At 44.6% G+C, this 20,724-nt stretch overlaps 2 protein-coding genes across 5 annotated transcripts in view; one reads left to right on the top strand and one right to left on the bottom strand.

Moving 5' to 3' along the window:
• The first annotated feature begins 1,811 nt into the window (after positions 1–1,811).
• Positions 1,812–6,757, top strand: LOC105280172 (NPC1-like intracellular cholesterol transporter 1). Of its 3 annotated transcripts, none has more exons than XM_011340483.3 (9): positions 1,812–2,395; positions 2,489–2,735; positions 2,848–2,924; positions 3,535–3,676; positions 4,270–4,515; positions 4,595–4,897; positions 4,988–5,555; positions 5,731–6,213; positions 6,291–6,757. In XM_011340483.3, the coding sequence occupies exons 1-9, from the start codon at positions 2,295–2,297 to the stop codon at positions 6,665–6,667; spliced, it is 2,544 nt and encodes an 847-aa protein (XP_011338785.1). In that variant the 5' UTR covers positions 1,812–2,294; the 3' UTR covers positions 6,668–6,757. The 3 variants fall into 3 exon arrangements, with proteins under 3 accessions (XP_011338785.1, XP_011338784.1, XP_011338787.1); XM_011340482.3 differs by having other exon boundaries at positions 3,226–3,676; XM_011340485.3 differs by lacking the exon at positions 1,812–2,395 and having other exon boundaries at positions 2,613–2,735; positions 2,891–2,924; positions 3,226–3,676.
• Positions 6,758–8,067: 1,310 nt separating this feature from the next.
• Positions 8,068–20,724, bottom strand: part of LOC105280134 (plexin-A4) — a 234,719-nt gene continuing 222,062 nt past the window's right edge. For both annotated transcript variants that reach the window (XM_011340393.3, XM_011340394.3), the window contains exons 4-12: positions 16,795–17,526; positions 15,732–15,857; positions 15,037–15,498; positions 13,018–14,696; positions 12,720–12,933; positions 12,446–12,629; positions 11,653–12,363; positions 11,412–11,557; positions 8,068–11,310 (exon numbers count right to left, since the gene is read on the bottom strand). In XM_011340393.3, coding sequence (XP_011338695.1) covers positions 11,137–11,310; positions 11,412–11,557; positions 11,653–12,363; positions 12,446–12,629; positions 12,720–12,933; positions 13,018–14,696; positions 15,037–15,498; positions 15,732–15,857; positions 16,795–17,526 — 4,428 coding nt within the window. In that variant the 3' untranslated portion in view covers positions 8,068–11,136. The remainder of the gene's footprint in view (positions 11,311–11,411; positions 11,558–11,652; positions 12,364–12,445; positions 12,630–12,719; positions 12,934–13,017; positions 14,697–15,036; positions 15,499–15,731; positions 15,858–16,794; positions 17,527–20,724) is intronic.

Below are 20,724 nucleotides of genomic sequence, written 5' to 3'. Positions count from 1 at the left end.
GACTTTGTAAAGTAAAAATAAAAATATTCGGTAATTATGTACTTTAACGGACCCAGCCTCGATGATCTTGACCTTGACATATGTTGTCAAGGTCACCCTTCTGAGTGACCTTGAAGAAGTTTTAGCCGTCGCTCGTTATTTGTTAAAAAGTTATAAACAAAGAAAGTTTAATGATTTCGCACGAATTTTTAGCTGTCCACGTGAAGTAAGAACATGACACTGACATATATTACAAAGGTTACCCTCCCGAATAACCCGCACTAGGTTTTAGTCATCGATCGTTGTTTATGAAAAAGTTATTAACAAAAGAAATTTCGAAAATATAGTAGTTATTTTGAAAGAATATTGAATATTGAAAGATATAAACGACGAATATGTACATAAACGAAGAAAGGAAGGAAAGTCATTTAAAGCAGTGAATTGTTAATATATAGAATAGTTTCTTTTAATATAAGTACAAAATATTCTTCACTTTAACCAAAAGCACAAACAGTTAAATACAAAGTATTCTCTGCTTTAACTTAACCTAACCTAACCTAAGCTAAAATTCCATCAAATATACTCTTTCGTAAACGTATATGGTATCGTAAAATTATGCTTTATTCATTAAACATTTTTGTTAATAACTTTTTAACAAACAACGAGCGAAGGGTGAAACCTAGTGCGGGTTATTCAGGAAGGTGACCTTTGTAATATATGTCAAACTCAAGTCCTTGCTTCGCGTGGACAGCTGAAAATTCATGCAAAATTATTAAACTTCTTTTGTTAATAACTTTTTAATAAACAACGAGCGACGGCTAAAACCTCTTCAAGGTCACTCAGGAGGGTGGCCTTGACAACATATGTCAAGGTCAAGGTCATCGGGGCTGGGTCCGTTAAAGTAGAGATCCTATAACAGAGATCGGACACCGGGTGAACGATTCCTGATTGGCTCGCGCGCGTGGAGTATAACCGGAAATGTGAGAGAGAAAAATATATATATCTAACAAAGACATATTAGCCGACTTAATCATACCTGTCTTTCAAAACGAGTCAAAACAATGTTTAAGCGCAGAATAAGATATGTATTTCACTTCACATTATCATTACTTTAATGTAACTTATTAATTAATGTAAGCTCAAAAGTAAGTCCACTACTTTTTTTGTTTTAAATCAAATAGATACAAAAGGCTCAACAAAACCATTATATCCGATTTTACCCTGTGGCGACACGTTGTCCGATCTCTGTTATAGGATCTCTACGTTAAAGTACATAATTACCATTAACAGTAAAAATAATAGTTACTACATTAGATAATCTGTAAAGATTAGTTGCAATATGAATGCTTGTGCCAAAAAAAAGATAATGTTAATTGATCGTTAAGGGGAAGCTGGAGTTGCTAGTGAACTATTTTTTCACTGTAGCGATAGTAATTGCAGTTTCGAAAATTCTCTTTATTGCTTGTGCAGAATAAAAAATCCTTTTCCACAAATGAAGTATAGATAGAAAGAAAGTCCGCTCTACAGGACTTTATATTCAAAATGGAAAAAAGTTAGAAAAGACAAATGCAAGTTTTTAACTTTTTTCCATTTTGAATATAAAGTCCTGTAGAGCGGACTTTCTTTCTATCTATACTTCATTTGTGGAAAAGGATTTTTTATTCTGCACAAGCAATAAAGAGAATTTTCGAAACTGCAATTACCATCGCTATAGTGAAAATATAGTTCACTAGCAACTCCAGCTTCCCCTTAAAGCGCCAAGTGCTGGCACGTCTGCACCGCGTTGAATGAGCACCACTGTCCTCAATAATAGACCAATCGAGCATACATACGTGCGATAGGTACACGTAAGTCGCTTCACTGTGCGTGACAATGCCGCGCGCTACCACGTATTTTCGGAGGAGTATCGTGCGCGCCTGCGATAAACGCGCGTTCGCGAAGAGGGACGGATGTCACGGGACGTTCTTCCTCAAAAATATCCTCCGTCATGAGTCCGTCGATTGAGAGTGGAACGTCCCAGTGACGGGTTTGGAGGTTATAACGCGTCGCGTCAGCTGTGCGGTTCGAGACCAGGTCCACAGTTCGCGACAAGGAGGAAAAACTCGCGATACCGCATTGTAGACGATAATGTTAATTAATCGCGATTAGTCATCCGATGCAGGACAGTCTTGTCTCGTCAGCGGCAGCGTTGTCTGATTGAAGCAGAGTGGGAATCGTTCGCTGCGAGAGGATGCTGCTGTCCGTTACCGTGTAACTGACAGTATACGTTGCTATTGTTGTTGCGATTTATTTTTGTCACACTGGCAACAGTGAGGATGGAGCTGTACGAGAATCGTGCGAAGAAGCGATCGTGCCGTAGCTTTTGGCGCAGCTTGCCGGAACGGATATCCAACGGAGTAGAACACTTTTTCTACCGGTCAGTCTGATCGCTTCGCAGAGGAGACGTGAATTGCGGCAAATGGCGAGTAATGAATCCGATTGACGAGACAATTTTGTCTTCTGTCCGCAGGCTTGGAGTGCGTATCGCTCGCAATCCGCTGAGATGGATGCTCGGGTGCTCCATGATAATACTAATCTGCGTCTCAGGACTGTTTCGCTTCCGGCAGGAAAAGAATCCCACGAAGCTCTGGGTGCCACCGGATTCTGACTTTGTCTTAGACACCGAATGGCTGATGTCGCACTACAAGGAAGCTATACGAACTCAAGTGTTTCTCCTAACTGGTGACAATATTCTGAATAAGCAGGCACTTATCAAGGTAAATGCAACGAGTGCACTTTGTTTCACGATTCTCCCTAGTTAAGAGCAATGAACCTGGTTGGTGATCTGAACAAGCTTATAAATATATCTTTTTCACTACTTTACCGCAGTTGAATGAAATAACTAAACAAATGACCTCTGTTCAAACGCCAGATGGACAAATTTCTTGGTCGGATGTTTGCATGAAGTAAGTATATACTGAGATCTGTAATAAAATAATAATAAAAGTAATACCAAAATTTGTTCTATTACATATCGTTGAATTGTATTGCAAAATGAAAGGGAAACTAAATTTTTATCGCGTTAAACACATTTCTCTAATGTACAATTATTTAATTTCAAATTCCGCAAAAATTTCGCTTTAACATTTCGCTCAAATATTCCGTTTTCGATATCAACAGTATTATCACAGTACATATAGTTATCAAAACAAATTCGAGACAAGATAAATCCAATGTCACACGTAAAATGGAGATTTTTATTTGCAGAGTTCCCATTATTTCCGCCTACGTGAAGAGATCAAAGAGATCAAAGAGCGTTCTTACGGAAGACGATTTTTTTGACATTGATCTCGTCTCGAAAATTAATCGATCCTCGTTCGAACCCGCTGTCCAAGTCGATCCTAAGTTATATTGCAGAATACTTAACAGTTTACCTACGGCTTGCCTCACGTTCAGTATCTTAGATATATGGAGGTTTGATAGCAAAGAAATTGAAAAGGACTCGGCGGATGAAATTATTGAGAAGATAAATACGGTAAAAATTAGCCCCACGTTGGGCCATACCTTGAATTTTAGCCAGCTTCTAGGAGATGTAACGCTGGACGATAGAGGTAGGATCGTCGCTGCGACAGCCGTGAAGACTCTTCTGGCGGTTCATGTTAATTTCCTCGACGTGGACATGGACAAGAACGGAAACGACGCTGGAACTGCTGATTGGGTAAGGTGAGTTTATATCAAGGCCTGAATCATAACCGAATGTTAATTAAAACATTGCTATCTTAAGCCTTATCGGACTCGAGTTTAAATTATATATTTTATCTTATTATGTCGTGGAAAATAACTGAATTTAAAAATAACCGAATAAACAATTTATCGTTTTGAAATTTGTCTATACTGCCTATATGATTTAGGCCTTATATTATTTCGGGCATCAATGAAGATAATATCTTACTGTATACAAGTAGCGATATCGAAAATTTATTTATATATTATCTAACTGGAAAATGATGAATTTTTCTTGTTTTATACTTCATATTATATTAGTAAATTCTCATGATTTTGTATTATTAAAAATATTTCATCAGCATTGAGTTTTAACATTTATATAGATTTAATCTAATATTTTATTCATTAATCATTACTTATCGTTATCGACTACAGCAGAATCAAAAACATATTTTTCACTGCACTTTTAGAAAGAAAGCAGTGTATCAGAATTTTAATTCAGTTCGCAGCTTGAATTTATCTAATGAACGGGAAAAAATTTGATAAATTAAGTGCATAACAAAAACGTCGATTGTTGATACGCAGGCAACGGCGGACGTACTGCAGTGGGAGTCAGCTTACCTAGAAAGCGCGAGAAAGCTCTCCGACGAGTTGCAAAACGAAAATAGCGACAACGCTTCCGTGGCGCTTTATTACGAAGCTGCTAGAAGCTTCGGGGACGTTACCAGCACGTCCATATTTCAGGACATGGATAAATTGGGCGTGGGAATTGTACTGATGTTCCTATACGTGATAACGATTCTGTCGAATCACAATTGGGTGGAATGGCGAGTACGTAGTATTTCTTAGCAAACGTCGCACAAATTTTTCTAACTTGGTATCACCGAGCAATTTCTCATCATCTGCACAGTTCTGCCTGACTGGCACCGGCCTCTTGTGCGTGGGCGGTGCGTTCATAATTGCCGTGGGTGTGTGCTCCCTGATCGGAATTCCATACGGGCCGGTGCACACAGCCTTGCCGTTCCTCCTCTTAGGTCTCGGGATAGACGACATTTTCGTGTTCAACGCCTCTTGGAGGCAGGTTCACACTCACAGATCGAACCTGAAGAAGCCGTTGGCAGAAAGAATCGGACTCGCGTTAGGCCACGCCGGCTCCGCTATCAGCGTTACTTCGCTCACCGATGTCGTCGCGTTCATCATCGGTGCTTCCACAGTACGTGTGGCAAATTGCATTACTGGCATTCGCCAATTCAATTTGTTTCTTCCGAATCTTTTTAATCATTGGATATTCTCTCCTCTCCAGATACTACCATCGCTGCAGTCGTTCTGCATCTACGCCGCGGTGGGTGTATTCGTCACGTTCCTGCTACAGATCACGTTCTTCATCGGCTGCTTTACTTTAGACGTCAGGAGGATCGAGCAAAAGAGGAACGGAGTGCTACCGTGTATCGTACACGAGAGCTTCGAGCCGAAATTGTCGGAGCCGAGCAACGCACTCTCCTGGCGATTCGTAAACGCCCTGTACTCGCGCGTGATATTGACCAAGCCTGGTAAAATCGCTGTAATAGTAATCACGATCGCGGCGATGTGCGCAGGTATCGTCGGCTCATTTCAACTGGAACAGTGGTTCGATCCAAAGTGGCTGTTGCCGAAAGAATCGTACATAAGTCAGTACATAGCTGTCAAGGCTCGAGGCTTTCCTCATGAAGGATATGACGCTTTCGTTCTTATGGGGGACGACGTTGATTACGCGACTGAATTTCCTAAGATAATATCCCTAACGGAGCGCTTGAAGAACGAATCTTATCTACAGAGCATGGAACCGTGGCCGCTTCATTTCGCGAAATTCGTGTCGACATATTTTGATACAGGTTATTTATTACTAATTAATCTACATATTTATAATCGATTTAAATGTCCGAAAAAAATATATCAGATTTATAGGAGACTTTTTATATCACTTTTTTTAAAAACAAACGACTCGTTTTTCATTTCATAATCGGACGATTTCACAAAGTATAATTGGAGAATATTTTTATTTACTAGATTTAAAGGCCACGATACTCCCGGAGGACGATTTCCAGCAATATCTATCAAAGTTTCTCGTCAGCCGCGTCGGCGGCAAGTATCAGAGAAATTTTCTCTTCAACGAGCCGTTCGCGTGCGGCAAGAAGGCACCGAGAATCGTGATAGCCACTATCGACTTCAAGTTCAGACACTTCACGAGCCCTCAGCAGTGGATCGGAGCGATGGACGGCAGTAAACGTATAGCGAGCGAAGCGCAAATCTCCGGATACGTGACTGTGTGGAGCAAACTGTTTGGAGCCTGGCTAACCGATAAACTGATTGCCCAAGAAGTATTACGGAATCTCATACTAGCGCTGATCTGCGTCATGGGCACTACGGCCGTACTTATCGCGGAGGTGCAGACCTGCTTCTGGATCTTATTGTGCGTGCTTTTCACGCTGCTGAACGTTTGCGGCTTCATGTATTTCTGGGGCTTGACGATCGACTTGGTATCCTGCATCGGTGAGTGCGTTTTTTAAGGCTTCGCGATTGTCTGATTTTATATATACGAATTCACATCAACCGTGAGTCCCTTGCAGGTCTCGAGTTGGCTGTCGGCCTGAGCGTGGATTATGCCGCGCACGTCGCGCACGCCTTCCTGAACGCCGAGTCGCGGGAGGGCGACGAGAACGCTCGTACGACCCGAGTGCTGGTCGCGGTCAGGCACATCGGCGCGGCCGTCGTGTACGGTGCGGGTTCGACGCTGCTCGCGATCTCGATGCTGGCCTTCTCGACGTCCTACGTGTTCACGGCCTTCTTTCGAATATTCTTCCTGGTGATCGTGTTCGGCCTCTGGCACGGACTGGTCTTGCTGCCGGTCGTGCTGAGCACTATTGGACCGCGAAGCTTACACGTGATCAAGCAGTCGGCAAAGTCCGAGAAGATCACCGAGAAGGTGACAGACGAAGAAGATTGAGACGGAGAAACGGACAAAGTTGTTTCAGGCACGCACGATCTTTATCAATAATATTTATTTTTGGTTCAATAAACATACAAAATTATTACACTATCCGTACTATTAATCACACATTTATACAAAAATAATAATTAATAATAATAGTAATACGTCGTATAACTTAAAAACGGCGTTATTTATAGAGAGAGTTTTTATATATATATATAATTTTTATTTATATATTTATATATATATATATTAAGATTAAAAAATTAAGAAATAGTAAAAACAAGTACAAAATAATGTAGCAAGGTTGATATAGATTTTATTATCAATTATCATCGATCGGAAAGGAACATGACTATTATAAACGTAACGTAATCATGTTTTGTTGGATGCGTTTACCCTTTATGTTATAATTGTAATTAATATTTATGACGTAAAAATGAGCGGCGAGGGAGCGACCTCAGGATTGATTGGCGAGCTCCCTCCGCTGCCTCTCTCAGTCTTGCACAGTCCATCAGACATTCGCTCAACCTTTCATTCACGCGACCCCGTCTCCTCGCCTCTTCTTGCAACGCGTTCCTTCCACCTCTCTCGGCCCAGCCGGATCGCGACGGCGAGAGGGGGTGGAGTACGCGTGGAAGATACGAGACGCACAGAGAGGCAGGGACGTACGTAGTGGACAGACAGGTATTCGTACTCGCTCACGCACTCACATCACTCGCGAAAACACACTCTCTTCATTGGAGGCGCGCACGTTGTCTCCATACCCAAGCACACGACGGTAGTAGACTGCCGGGGCAGCAGCAAGCCACGCACGAACGATACGGCGATTAAGTTATTACACATCTCCTTAGTTAAGTCGAATTTTACAAATCGGGATCCGTACACTCGACAATTGAGGAACCATCGATACAATAATCATAATCATAATCATAATAATGATATTTACTTAGCAAAACGTGCCGATTGGTAATTGTGGCGAATGACGCGTGATGTGAGCACAGTTAGTTGCGTTAAAATTCGAGGGACACTTCAGGGGACTCGTGAGTGAGGGATGGAAAAGGGGGAGAGGAGGGAGTAGGTCGAGGGGAGACGTCGGACTTAGAAGACGAAGGACGGCGAGGATATCCGTAACGGTATACACGGCCGAGTGATAGACACGGGAAAAAGTGGCGGGACTCGAGGACGACGGTGACGGAGGGGCGGTGGTGGACCGTGAGGAGGTCGCACGTCTGCTCAGGGTTTCAAGGTACACGCACTTAGGGGGTACATCGTGGGGAAAGACACTCAGGGCAGACAGACACCGACATAGAGACTAGGCTACCGACTATATGTTAATATCTATCTAAACGTGTAATTAGCGTACGCACCGCGTACACACCCGGTACGCCCGCACTCCGCTCGCCCTTTTTTTCTTTTTTTTGCGTGCAATCGGTTGCGCGGAGGGCGCGTCAGAAGCGCTCTCGCCGTGTTCTATTTTATTTTTTTTTTAATCTCCCTCTCCTCGACTCTTCTCCTTATTATCATTTTATTATAATCAGCGATCGCGTCGTAGTCGTGTCTCTTTTCCTTTCTTTCTTTCTTTCTTTCTTTTTTATAGTAAACGCTATGTAGTCTTTATTACTCAAGCTTATGCCCAAAAATCTACCAGAGGCACTTTGGGTTTATTAGTACCATTTGAAGTCGGCGTGCGCGGGGGAGGGTACCGCACGCCCCGTCCTCCTGCGCGGAACAGCGGGCGAACGACGTGAGCACGTGTTCACGCCTCATCCTCTGAGAAACCATTGGTTGGTTGGCTGATTGGCTGGCTGGTTGGTTGGTTGGTTAGTTGGTTGGTTGATTGACCCGTCGTCGTCGTCGTCGTCAGTTGCATCATTCCTCGCCCCCTTTTTACGCGCGATTATTACCCTGTCTGGCGATGTGCCTTCGCCACCGCGTACACTCGCTGTCTTTCCCTTCTTTCTCTCGACCTTCCTACCACCTCGCCCTCCCCCCGATTCCTCTCCCGCGAGAGCCTACCAACGACTCCGTATTCTCTTCCCGCTTCCTTACCTTTCCACCACGGTCGTCCGATGTTTTTTGAGCAATAAATACTTTCTCCACGTACAACTGCACATTGAATTGACGCACAGGACACACGCATACACGCGCATACACATTTCGGACAGTCGTCATTCGTTACCAGCCGCACGCATTGACAGAACGCCACACGTTAGACACGGGAGCTGCAAAAGTTTCGAGCACTCCGCTCGGAGGATCGCGGAGGACCGCGAGCTCGTTAGCCTTCGGAACGTTAACGTTAATAGTTACTTGTGAGGAGTGATCAGGCATTCCGTGGATCTCGATCTGATTTATCGTCGGATGCGACATTTACAGGCAGACAGTGGTGCGATTTGGCGATTTGTGCGTGAATATACGAAGGGAATAACAGTTGGTTCGGGCAACTTTTTATTCACCGAGGCAGCGATGTCTTGTCAGCGACAATGTCAGCACCCAGACGCGAAATTCTCTCAACGTGACACGTGTGTGCTCCTCTATATAGTCTTCTTCTCGAATACTGTGCAATGCGCTTTCGGCCCTTCGATCAGACACGCACGCTCTCATTCACGCGACTCAGTTTCACATCCACACCAATATGGCTACGTCCACAGAGTTAATATTACGCTTTTTTTTAATTAATGATTATCAATTCAATATCAATTCAATATCAATGTATTACAATCAGACAATACTCAACAGTGATCGTTATATTCATTATATATTACAATAATTAAGAGTGACAACAACATGACGACGGAGGCGTTGAAGCATTACAAGGGAGAAAGAGAGAGAGAGAGAGAGAGAGCTAGAGGAGATGGGAAAGAAAGGGAGATTAAAAGCAGCGTGAAGATGACTCGCGGGAGGGTGAAAGGAGAGCGGGAGAGCCTCGTGGACAGTAGACATGCTACAAGTGGTAAAGGAAACGATAGACGGGAGAACGAGGGACCAGCGATAGACGTATGGACGAAGGGGTGGAAGAGGGGGGTGGGATGATTATGGAACAGCGACGATGACATCAGTGACGGATGCACGACGATAGGAATGAACGATTAAATGGCGAAATGGAACGGTGACTCGCGGAGACCAAGGAGGGGAAGCACGCACACTCAACACAACCGTCACATCGAGCTGGCCTTTGCGCGCGGCCATAGTCCATAGATTAATTACCTACTAACTAGTACACAGTCTGTTTCCGTTGCGCGGATGACTTCCTCCTTCCTTCCTTCCTGCCTGCCTTTCTTCCTTCCGTTCTCGGGCGCCGTGTAAGTATACGTAATACACCATGTAAATACGCGCGTGCGTGCGGTATGGCGTTTTACCGCCGAGCCACGAGGAGAACGAGCGATAGCGCGTCGTCTTGTAAGCGTGTGAGCGAGCGAGACACATCCTTCTCCGTGTCTCATTTCTCGTGTGTGTGTGTGTGTGTGTGAGATAAAGTTATGGCAAAATACACGACGCGGGATACCGCACTACTGCTCGCACGCGCGCCTCCCTCGGATACTAGATATACGCACACGTGCACGCGCACACACACAGGCATGCTTGCGCCGGTATAAAGTGTATATATGTACACATATACATATGACATACCATCCATATATATATATTTATATATAATATATACCCATATCGTTTAATTATTCATTGTTACATCGGTAATTATCCATTAATCTCTTAAAATTCGTCAGTTTCTCGTAATTCAAAAAATTTTTCAGCTAGAATAAGCGGTGGATGGAAATGTTTCTTCGTTAAAAATCGCCGTATCACACCGAGACACCGGCGGGTCGGCGATCGACCGTTTTCCTTTAAACACATTTACAAATTATCGATCGATCTCGCTGATTCTCTCACTCGCGGCCTCTCTCTCTCTCTTTCTTTCTTTCTTATCTTACTAATTCATTATTACATTCATTTCAAAATCACTCGCGGTGCAAAATCGATGCGGTGATCGCCGCGCGGTGAGGAAGGGAACGCCTCGCTCCGCACTCTCTTTTGCACTCGATCTGCGGCCGTCGAGATGTGATCGTACATTTAATATCCTATTACAATTATTCATGATTTTTGATATCTTATGTACAATTACGCGCGCGCGCGCGCGGGGCATACGCTTATGATTATGGCCACACCTACGAACCGGCGACCTCTGAGAAGACTTCCTCGACACGAATTTGTTTCAACACTTAGTCCCTTTTAATTAACTTCCGGTTAACTCGCGGCGGCGCGCCGTCGCGCCGTTGCGATAACGAGGTTCTCCCAAGTTCACTCGCGATTCGCATTAAGCTGAGAAAACTGGCTTCTGCACGGAACCTGAGACAATCGATTACAAGGTAGGCCAGTCCTCTTCGTTTGCGCCGTCGAGAACGTACCGGACCGCGATTCGCCGCTCAGCAGGGCAACTCCTGACGAGCGGGCTTCGTCATGTGCTTCATCGAATTCATGGTACATCAGGGGTTGTCCGCCGCCATTATGTTGTGCACTTGCTCGAGCTTGTACGCCAGTCTCTGTTTCTGCGAGAACTCGTCCTCCTCGAGAGTGACTATCAGTTGTTCGTTGTATTTACCCGCGTACGTATATAGTTCGTATAAAGCACAGTTCGTGTTAAACTCCGTTGTGTGCAACTGAAACGCAAACGAGCAATGCATTAGGAATCCATGTTCAGTTCAGAGCTGTGATGGTGATTATTAAATTGCATGTTATATAAAAAAAAGCAGATAGATACCCTCGATTCTTCGGCAAGCATGGCATTCATGTCTTGATCGGATATGGCTGGCATAACTTTGATATCTGAGTAGTAACGCTCTACCCATTCTTTGTACACTGGAATGTCTTTCGCGTATAATAGTTTCGAACTCGGAGAGTCCTTACCTGAAAGCAATGAGAGAAAGGTCGTTGAAGGTCGCTTCTCCGAATGTTCAATCTTTGAATTTTAGGAATAATAAAATGAACGACAAGTTACGCACCTAATCTATGATCCGACGTCGAGCAGCTGTCCATAAACGTCTGCGCGACGACGGACAGACACGAGTCCACGATGTTGGACTTGTGTATGTCGAAAATAAAGTTCGGATTCTTTATAAGATTAACCCAAAACCTGAGAGGAAGGGAATTGCTCTTCCACGTGTGGACCACTTCGGGATCGGATATGCCGTGTTGCAGAGCTTGGTCGTCCATGAAGTCGAACATGTACTTGATAGCGAGGGGAAGCGCCGAGCCGCGGTGGGCAGTGCTGAATATGGTCTCGAACAGGTCGTCGACGAACTTCTGCAGCGTACCCTTCGTCGCGAGTAACCTCGTCAGGTAGATCTCCGAGACCATCTTGTTGCCGCGGTCTCCCTCCTTCCGCGCGTCGGAGTCGTGATGCTTGACGAGATGCCAGACCTTCATACCACCGTCGTGATTCTGATTGAGCGGCGAGGTGGCGCGGGAGAGCGGGGGACTGGCCGAACTAAACTTGCTAAGATTCAGGGTTTCGTATTTGTGCGACTTGTCCGTCTTCTCCGACAGGATCGAGAGATTGTATATAGACGATTGTTTCGAGACTAAATTGAGCGAGGCTGCGTCCGGTACCCTGTAGTGATTCAAAGTGTTCCTCTTCTTCCACTCGCCCTCCGTCTTCGTTGTCGAATCCTCGTCGTAAAGAATTAATCTGCCAGACGCGCCGGTTCGCCATTCTGCAACACGTTTCATCGAGCGCGACGTAAGAATTATGAGAGCCTGCGTATATTCGGATGTTCAGTCGCAAGAGAGTCTTACCGAGATCAAGGTCTTCCTTTCGAGGTCTTTGGCTGTACGGAGTAGCTCGGTAGATCGTGTCCAACGCTTTCTCCTTCACTTGAGAAATTGTGTCGCAATCGAGCACCTTGACGGGCACATTTTCCGTGTTGGGATCCATCCCGCCGACGAACACGGTCTGTTGGGATATCGAGACGTAGACCGTCTGAAATTTCGAAACAGAGAAACATTATACTACGAGCCATTTCCAGCAGGCGCATTATTCTATCTCGTCAAAGTAATAACGCTGCTTTACCATCGGTTTGAAATCGATAGATTGTCTGATCAATTTCTCCTCAGACAGGGAGTATCGTGCTTCCGAGGTAATCGCGTCGACAGGGCCCTTATCGACCTGCTGTTTCACCGCGCGAAACAGCACGTATAACGGCTCACCAGCGCATTCTCTCATAAATTTGTACAAGAGAAACGTGAACCAGGCAGACAACATTTTCTCGGCGACGCTTTCGGTCCTGGAAAATAAATAATTCAGGATCGTAAATATCTTTAAAATGCGACATAAATGATAATACATCACTTATGTCCTAAATACTCACCGTCTTAAGAATAGCTTCGGATGACTCTTGCCCTCTGTGCACTTTTCGATGAGATCGGCTAGCAAAGTCTTCAAGATATCCGTGCAGTACTCCATCTTACTCTGGAGTGTGACCATGATCAGACTGGCCACGTTAACGCGATCTCTCATCGAGAAGTAACGATTGCTCTCGAGCGTTCGCACGAAGAGCAGCAGGAACGTCTTATTCATGATCAGTTGACCGAACAAGCGCAGCCCCTTCTCCTTTCGCGCTAGCTCCGGCCTGTCCCACTGCAGCACCGGGCTATTGTCGTCGCTCGGGAACAGTATCATCATCGCGTAGGTGCGGTAATCGAGGAAAGGTATGCCGCCGCTGGTCAGGTCACCCGTGAGGTCCGTCATTTCCGTCTGTAGCTCGGCGAAGGCTTCTTTACACTCGGCGGCGACACGCAGTTCCAAGATGTCCATCTGCTCCTGCATGTTCTTCAACACCCGATTGCTCTCCGTGGACTTTCTACGGTAGGCGATAAGGAACGCTATGAACACGAATACCAAAACCACGATGGCGGCGATCACGCCAATGAGCGCGGGTTTCGATAACGGCCCATTCAGTCCGGCCGGTAATGCGTAGCTGAGCTTGCCGATGTTGTAACGAAGCGTACCGCCCACTATCAGCACCACTTCCGGCAATTCCTGTTTATTAGGCAAACCCTGGGCATCAATGGCCGGTGGTTGCGTCAAAGGCGGTCGACAGGTGAGCTGCTGCCGCGACAGGGACGTTACGTTGCAGAAGGCATTGCCGATCTGCACGACTACGTCGGACTCCTGACAGGCGCGGTCGAGGTGCTGGCCGTTAATGGTGAGATAATCGCTCTTGTAATACTTGACCTCCTCGTCGAAGACCTCGTAGATCGGATTGGGGTAGAGGAGGAAATGGTTGAAGCCGTGCTGCGATAGGTTCTGCACACCGGTGACGTTGTCCATACGGAAGCCGTACTCGAGGGAGAGCGGACGTTCGGCGTCGAGTACCACGTGCTCGGGCACCTCGATAGTCGGCGACTTGCACACCATACTTTCCTGGCTGTGCACTTCGCACTGCGACACGAACATTTTCTCATCGTAGTAGACGTACATCTGCGGGCTCTGTATGTAACCGAGATTCTTGCCGGTCACCGAGATCTTAATTCCGCCTGCCGGGATGCCCTTCGGGACCTTCATCTGCCCAGCCACGCCGCTCTCCACGCTCTCGATGGTAGGATCATCGACGTACTCGAAGTAACCGTCGAACAGACGCTTCCCGCCGTCGAAGGACATCTTTAGCATACCTTTCCTCTTCTGATTGCTCGGACTCGTCATGCAGAGGGCCTCGCTAGACTCGGCGCTTATTATGGAGCAGGGCAGATCGTCGATGTAGGCATGTATCGTGCTGCCGGCGTTCATGTAGTTACCGGTGATCTTGATGGTGGTACCGCCGCTCAGCGGCCCGTACTTGGGCATTATCGAGATGATCTTCGGATCCACGAACTCGAAGTTGTAATCGGACTCGCCGCGGAAATCCTCGATTTTAACGATCACCGGTCCGCTTCTGCCTTCTTGCGTGCCGGGCCCGTCAACTCGGCAGACGATCTGTTTCGTGCGGATGTAGAGCTCTTCGTAAGGTAGACATCGCATTCCAGCCACGGTAACTCCACCGACTATGTCCTACGCGTGTTAATTAAACAAACGGTTAGGTTTGTTATAATGATTATACATCGATATTACTGCTCGACAAAAGTTTGATATTTTACACACCAAATAAATATGAATTAACATTAAATTTCATAATTTACAAAATCTTTAAAGTACTTGTGTGAGTGCGTTGACATTTCCTTAAATAAATCTTGTTTAAAATATTTCTTTATATTGTATTATTTATCATAATGCAATACTAAACTTCTCGTGTACAAAAGTAACAATTGTCGGCTGAAGCATTACGAGCAAGAAGAGATACACGCTTTCGTAACGAATAATGAGATAAACTTACGAAATTACGCTTTCTTACCTTGAAAGTCTTGCCGAGATTGATGCCGCGTATCGTCACGTTCGTGTTGCCCTCCCAGGGGCCCATTACCGGCTCGAACGACTGTATCTCCGGATTTGGGCAGGTCTGGTTGCTGTTGAGCCACATGCCCGAGCCGCGGTCACACTGATCCTTCACCTCGCATCTGTCGGAGCTTTGGCACCATCCGCAGCCGTACTTGGTTGGCAGGGCCAGGCACATGCCGCAGTTATCCGCCATATCGCGGCACCGGTATATCACCAGATGTATATTGTCCGGATTGTCTAAAGGCTTCGAACCGCCCCAGATCACGGCGAAGGGCACTGTGATGTTCGGCGCGCGAGAGGTGTACGAGAACTCCGTCTCCTCGCAGTAGATCGTGTCGGCCAGCAAACGCGCGTTGACACTCGTCACGCGACCCTCGATGTTGAATTGACACACGAAACGCGTTTGTATAATGAATTGCTGAAAATTCAATGTTTGTTATACAAAAGCTGAAACGTTCGCGAGAAATGCATGACTACATAATTGCATGATTATTGCACAGTGAATTTTCAGTCAGTTTTCCGAGTTTAATATTCCAGGACTTTCTCGTTTGGAAAAAATGTAATCAGGGAATTGTAATCTTATTTTAAGGTGTATAAGCAGGTAAATGTAAAATTAATAAGCTACTTGATAATAACGCTTTCTTTACATACCCCAATGATATGCACTTTAACTCGTATCGCTTTTTTGATACCGGAAGACACGAGGATCTCTTGAGATTCGGTGGCGTTTATAGTGGGACAAAAACCTGGCCCACTTCTATAGCTTGGTCCCATTCTCTGCAACGTGAGAGATTATTGAAAAGATAAGGTAATATCTTTACGCACTGTTCTAACATTCTTCACGTAAGTTGAAGTTATTACAAATTCTATATTAATCTTTTTTTTAATTGATTTTATTTCTTTCTTTCTTGCTCTCTTCGATGCTATTACTCTATTACCATCTCATTTAGTTATGCTATTAGCACCTTCATTCAATTCTGTTGAATTCGATCATTTTGGACATGTATGATATGTAAATGATGGACGGAGATTCATAGCATCAAGTTTCATCAAAAATTACAAATTAATTGATAATCACGCGTTAATATTCATGAGATAACTCGCAACGTTTTAACTTCAAAACGAATCGGGTTGTTTATGCTGAAATGAAATTAGTCGATGCACATTACCGGGTAACAATTGCAACAACAGAATTACAATTTTAGTTCGAAATTAGGTAGGAAATTAGGAATTTATAGTGCATATGAATCGTTTATCTTAAGAATGATGCAAATCCAGTTTTCGAAACATATTAATAAAGGTTCAGTGAACCGTGAATGTAAGTGAGTACATCGATTACAGGACTTTCAAAACTCTATTTTTTCGAGATATATTAGATGAAAAATTTTCCTCATGCGACTAAAAAGTGATATTGAAAGATAAATAGTAAAAGAGATAAATACTAGAAATTATTAATCTAGCATCTATGCATCAATTAATATTAATTAACATTAATCTTATGTGGAGATATCCATGATAAATGTTTGCTAGAGAGAAAAGATATTTCTGCAGCCGTATATATAAATATTAAATTATACGTCAAATTTTTCAAACCACAGATTACTCCATTAGCTACATTATTCTATAAAGAATCGCAAAATTCGTGGTAATTTCTAATTCATTGTCGCTTGACGTGATTTCTCTTTTTTAACTCAAGAACAAATCGCAAACTTACGCTGACTCCCGTGACAAGGATGTCGTTTCGACAATTCTCTGCCGTGTCGTGTGTACATCGATGACCATCAACGCACCAGTCGCACGGGAAGCTCGACGACACGCATTGCGTGCACGAGCTGTACGTGTTGCAGTCGAAGAAGGTGAAATTCGTTGCCACCAAATCAGGCCCATTCGTCATTCTGACCGACAGTTTCGCCGTGAAGTGATGCCGGCCCGGTGGTATTGATGGTAACAGATCCGTTCGCGGGGTCGTGCAATTCACACCATAGGACTTGCGCGATGCGTTTGTGATGAGGGTCTTGTCAAGAGCGGAGAACGCGCACAGGAACTGACCGGATAGAGTCGGCAGGTTCTCGATGACGAGTTCGAGGGTCCTGGCAGTTGTGCGTTGCAGTTGGTCCGGCGTTACGGTGGTGATCGTCGTGCATCGACCACTCTTGTAGGAGATCCAGTAAAGCGGATCCTTGGCCGCATCCTGGCAATCGCTGCGCAGATTACATTTGTTTTCTAGCGAACACCAGCCGCAGTATGGGTCCTTGGCACCTAGGCAGTCCCAGCAGGTCTTGTAGACCGAGCACTCTTGCACTTTGACCTTCGAGACCTTCTTTTCCGTGAGTACGTAGAGGTGCATCAGCTGCGAGTCGAACAGCAGGTCCGGGTTTACCGGAGAACCCGGGTCGATCTCGAGATCACCGTATTCCAATGCTAACGTCGAACTCTCCACCACCACCTGAAACGAGAATATATTTTTCTCTTGTAGATTGATTGGCACAATCAATTTCGATCATCAGATTACGGTGGGTAAGAAAGGTCTTGGGGCTGATTATAAGAAGGTACATATAAAAATTGTAGCGCTCGCGATAATTCAAGCACTTAGCTGCCTGAAGATCAAGACGAGCTGAATGATAAAGTGTAATGCATTATAGTGAGAAAATACTTGATGGAAGAGATTAAAATCTAATTATTTTTCATGATTGGAGAACGCTGATACACATCGAGCTTGATGTAATTATTTGTGTATAAAATTGATCCATTTGACTTGACATTTTGAGAGCATTTTACTTGTTAACAATTGATAGATAAAAATCGCTGTGTATGTTTTAAATGGAAAATAAATGGAAAAATTAGAGAGGCGTCATTGTCGATATTCGTTGCAGTTAATATCTTCTATAATATATTTATCGTAATGTCTGAGTAGTATTAACGAAACGCGAATGACACGAGCGGGATGAGGAATTAAACATTCACGATGGAATTATGAACAACTGCTAGTTCAGCTCTAGTACGTGATAAATATTGCTCCCATTTAAATATTTATTAGATATTAATCGTCGATATTAGTTCGATGACGATTATTCATCGCGTATTCCGTTTCGTGTTACAAAAGTGTGTATTTCCAAAAATAGTTAATATATATCTCGGGATACATCACCGATTTTAATAGTATGGCGTATAATAATTCAACGCGGTGGCGCATTTGGCAGCAGCCAGTTCTACAACGACCAGTGCTATTTTATATCTCGTATTTATATCTCGAAAGTAGCATGAATATTTACATGCGCGCAGATTCATCCTCGTGAATTTCCCAGGTGATTGCCGCGGCTGCTATCACAGCAGAGTTTTTGTAACTTTGATGCTAGATGCGCACAGAACATCTACACGTTCCACGTATACGTACACATAAAATTGTAGTCACACCGAAAGTAATAGCGTAGCTGCAATTTGCAGGCTATTATTTTAAGGCAAAATTCTCCGCGTGTCGCACCTTTTTCGCGGTACAATCATCCGCCAGGTACACTTGTGCAGCATCCATTTTCTCAGACCTCACCGTGAGTCTCATTCGCGGTCGCGGTTAAGAGGTCGCAAATTAAATCCCAGCCGGAGACGACTCGGGGGCTTTCAATCGACAGCGAAATGACGATGGCGACAGGCAGGCGAGAGGAGGTCCTCAGGACTAGAATCGTTCGCGAGCCTAATAAAAGGGTCATACTCTCGAATAGTAATAACAGTAATCATCGGAGGGAAACACGACGCGGATCGCTTTAACGGTTGACGTTCAGCGTCGTTGTTACAACGACATTGTTCAAGAATATACGACATTCGCTGCCTTCTTCGGTAGTTATTATTATCGTCCCGAGGATTCCGACTGTCACGTTCTCGTTGACGTAAATTCTAATTATTCTCAGTTCAATGAGTCTTTAACTTCATGGGGATTTAACTAATTAGATAAGGTTTCTATTCAATTCTTAAGTAAATTTACTTACTTAATTTTATTTTATGATAATTATCCGATTAATTTGTAATTCTCCGTTCAAATTCTTCGATTGCGGGCTGCATCGATATTCATAAATCAATATGAATTGTTCGTATCTCGTTAATGAAAATGCAATAATGCAATATGAAAAAAGACACCGGAAACGAGCTGTTCTGCCGCGACAGAGATGGAATAGTTAAGCATGTGCATGCAATTTACAAACAAACAAATTGAATCGAGAGGGTGAATTGTGGTAAACGGGTCACACGCAGTCACTGTCCGGATTTAATTAACAAATATTAATTAAGTCGCGTCGCGATGCATCCTACCTGAAACATAAACGGCGCTTGAGTTGAGCCGCCCGACACGCAATTTGCTGCAATACGGTAAACATCTGTTTCTCTATTCCACAATGCTCATTACAACAACAATCAACGCTCTTTAATGAAGATGGAAGAATAGATTATTACTGTTACGCCAAACCGTCATGGTCGTGAGCATAAACAATGTATTAGACATAAGAAATAACATTTGCCCGGATGAGAGAGGGATACATTCTCAGACCCTCGTTGCAATAAATATTTGGTAGGCGTTACATTAAGTGCCGCGTTCTCCAAAAGGTTCCTCAGCTCCGTAATGGTCTGACATCGAATTGAAAGACGATGTTTCAATTCAAGCGACCTTTTGTCTCTCTCCGAGGAACTGTTGCATCATTAATCGACGCAAGCTTGCGGCTTGATGCCGAGGGGGAGAGCGATGGAGCCCGGAAGAATCTCAGACAAGGGCCAAGGGCTGTCCACCCGGTGCTGATCAGTATTCGACCTCTGGCCGAGTAATGAGTCCGTCACTTAAGACAGGCAATCACGGCACCGCGGCAACTATGTTAACATCTTTGCGGGTTCGGGCCGAGAGAAACGACTGAGGTAAAATAATAACAATAATTACGAGGCTACCGAGTGTTGGTGGTGGTGGTTAATTCTAAGGTTCGCCCGCGTATCCGCGTATCGGCTTTTTAGCGTGATTTCACTCGCGTCGGTAACGCAAGTGCGATGTTCGCGCGTCATTCGGCCTCGGCAAATCCCCAAGCAACGTCGACGCACAAAGAGGCTTTAATAAACGTGCGGGTATAAAGGCAAGGTCGGCGAGGTCGAGGATGAGCCCGTAGGAGGGTTACGAGTGGTGCGGGGGACGCGAGGGAGCAGATAGAAATTATTTCTTAATGGAAGAAGGAGCACCGTGTAGGAGGGAGACGCAGGCGGAGAGGCAGTATCGGGTAATGATGAAGAAGAAGGAGACAAGGTACAGGCGAGAGGCTTGCAAGAAAGTTCCTCGCGCAGACGAGCGCAAGCACGATACAAGCGGCAAGGATACAAAAAAAAGAGATTGTGTCCATCAAATGCAAGTGCGATAAAGTTTTTGGGCCGAATGGCGGAGAGATTGCGGAGAGACGTAACCGAATGGATGAATGATGGTGCGGTAAAGAAAATTCAATGAAAATAGAACGTATCGATCGTCTCGAAGGTGCGAGGAGCAACGTAATTTTGAAATTGAAATTTCTACATGATCCCGTGCAATTTAGATCACGAGGTAGACGTGTATCCAGTAATCATTCAAATTCCGTAGAAATACGCTATTAATCCCGTGCCCGCATGCGAGGCTTGCGGACGAGGGCTA

The sequence above is a fragment of the Ooceraea biroi genome, chromosome 2, assembly GCF_003672135.1.
Source record: "Ooceraea biroi isolate clonal line C1 chromosome 2, Obir_v5.4, whole genome shotgun sequence".
NCBI classification, from domain to species: domain Eukaryota; kingdom Metazoa; phylum Arthropoda; class Insecta; order Hymenoptera; family Formicidae; genus Ooceraea; species Ooceraea biroi.
This window is presented reverse-complemented; position numbering and strand designations above follow the sequence as displayed.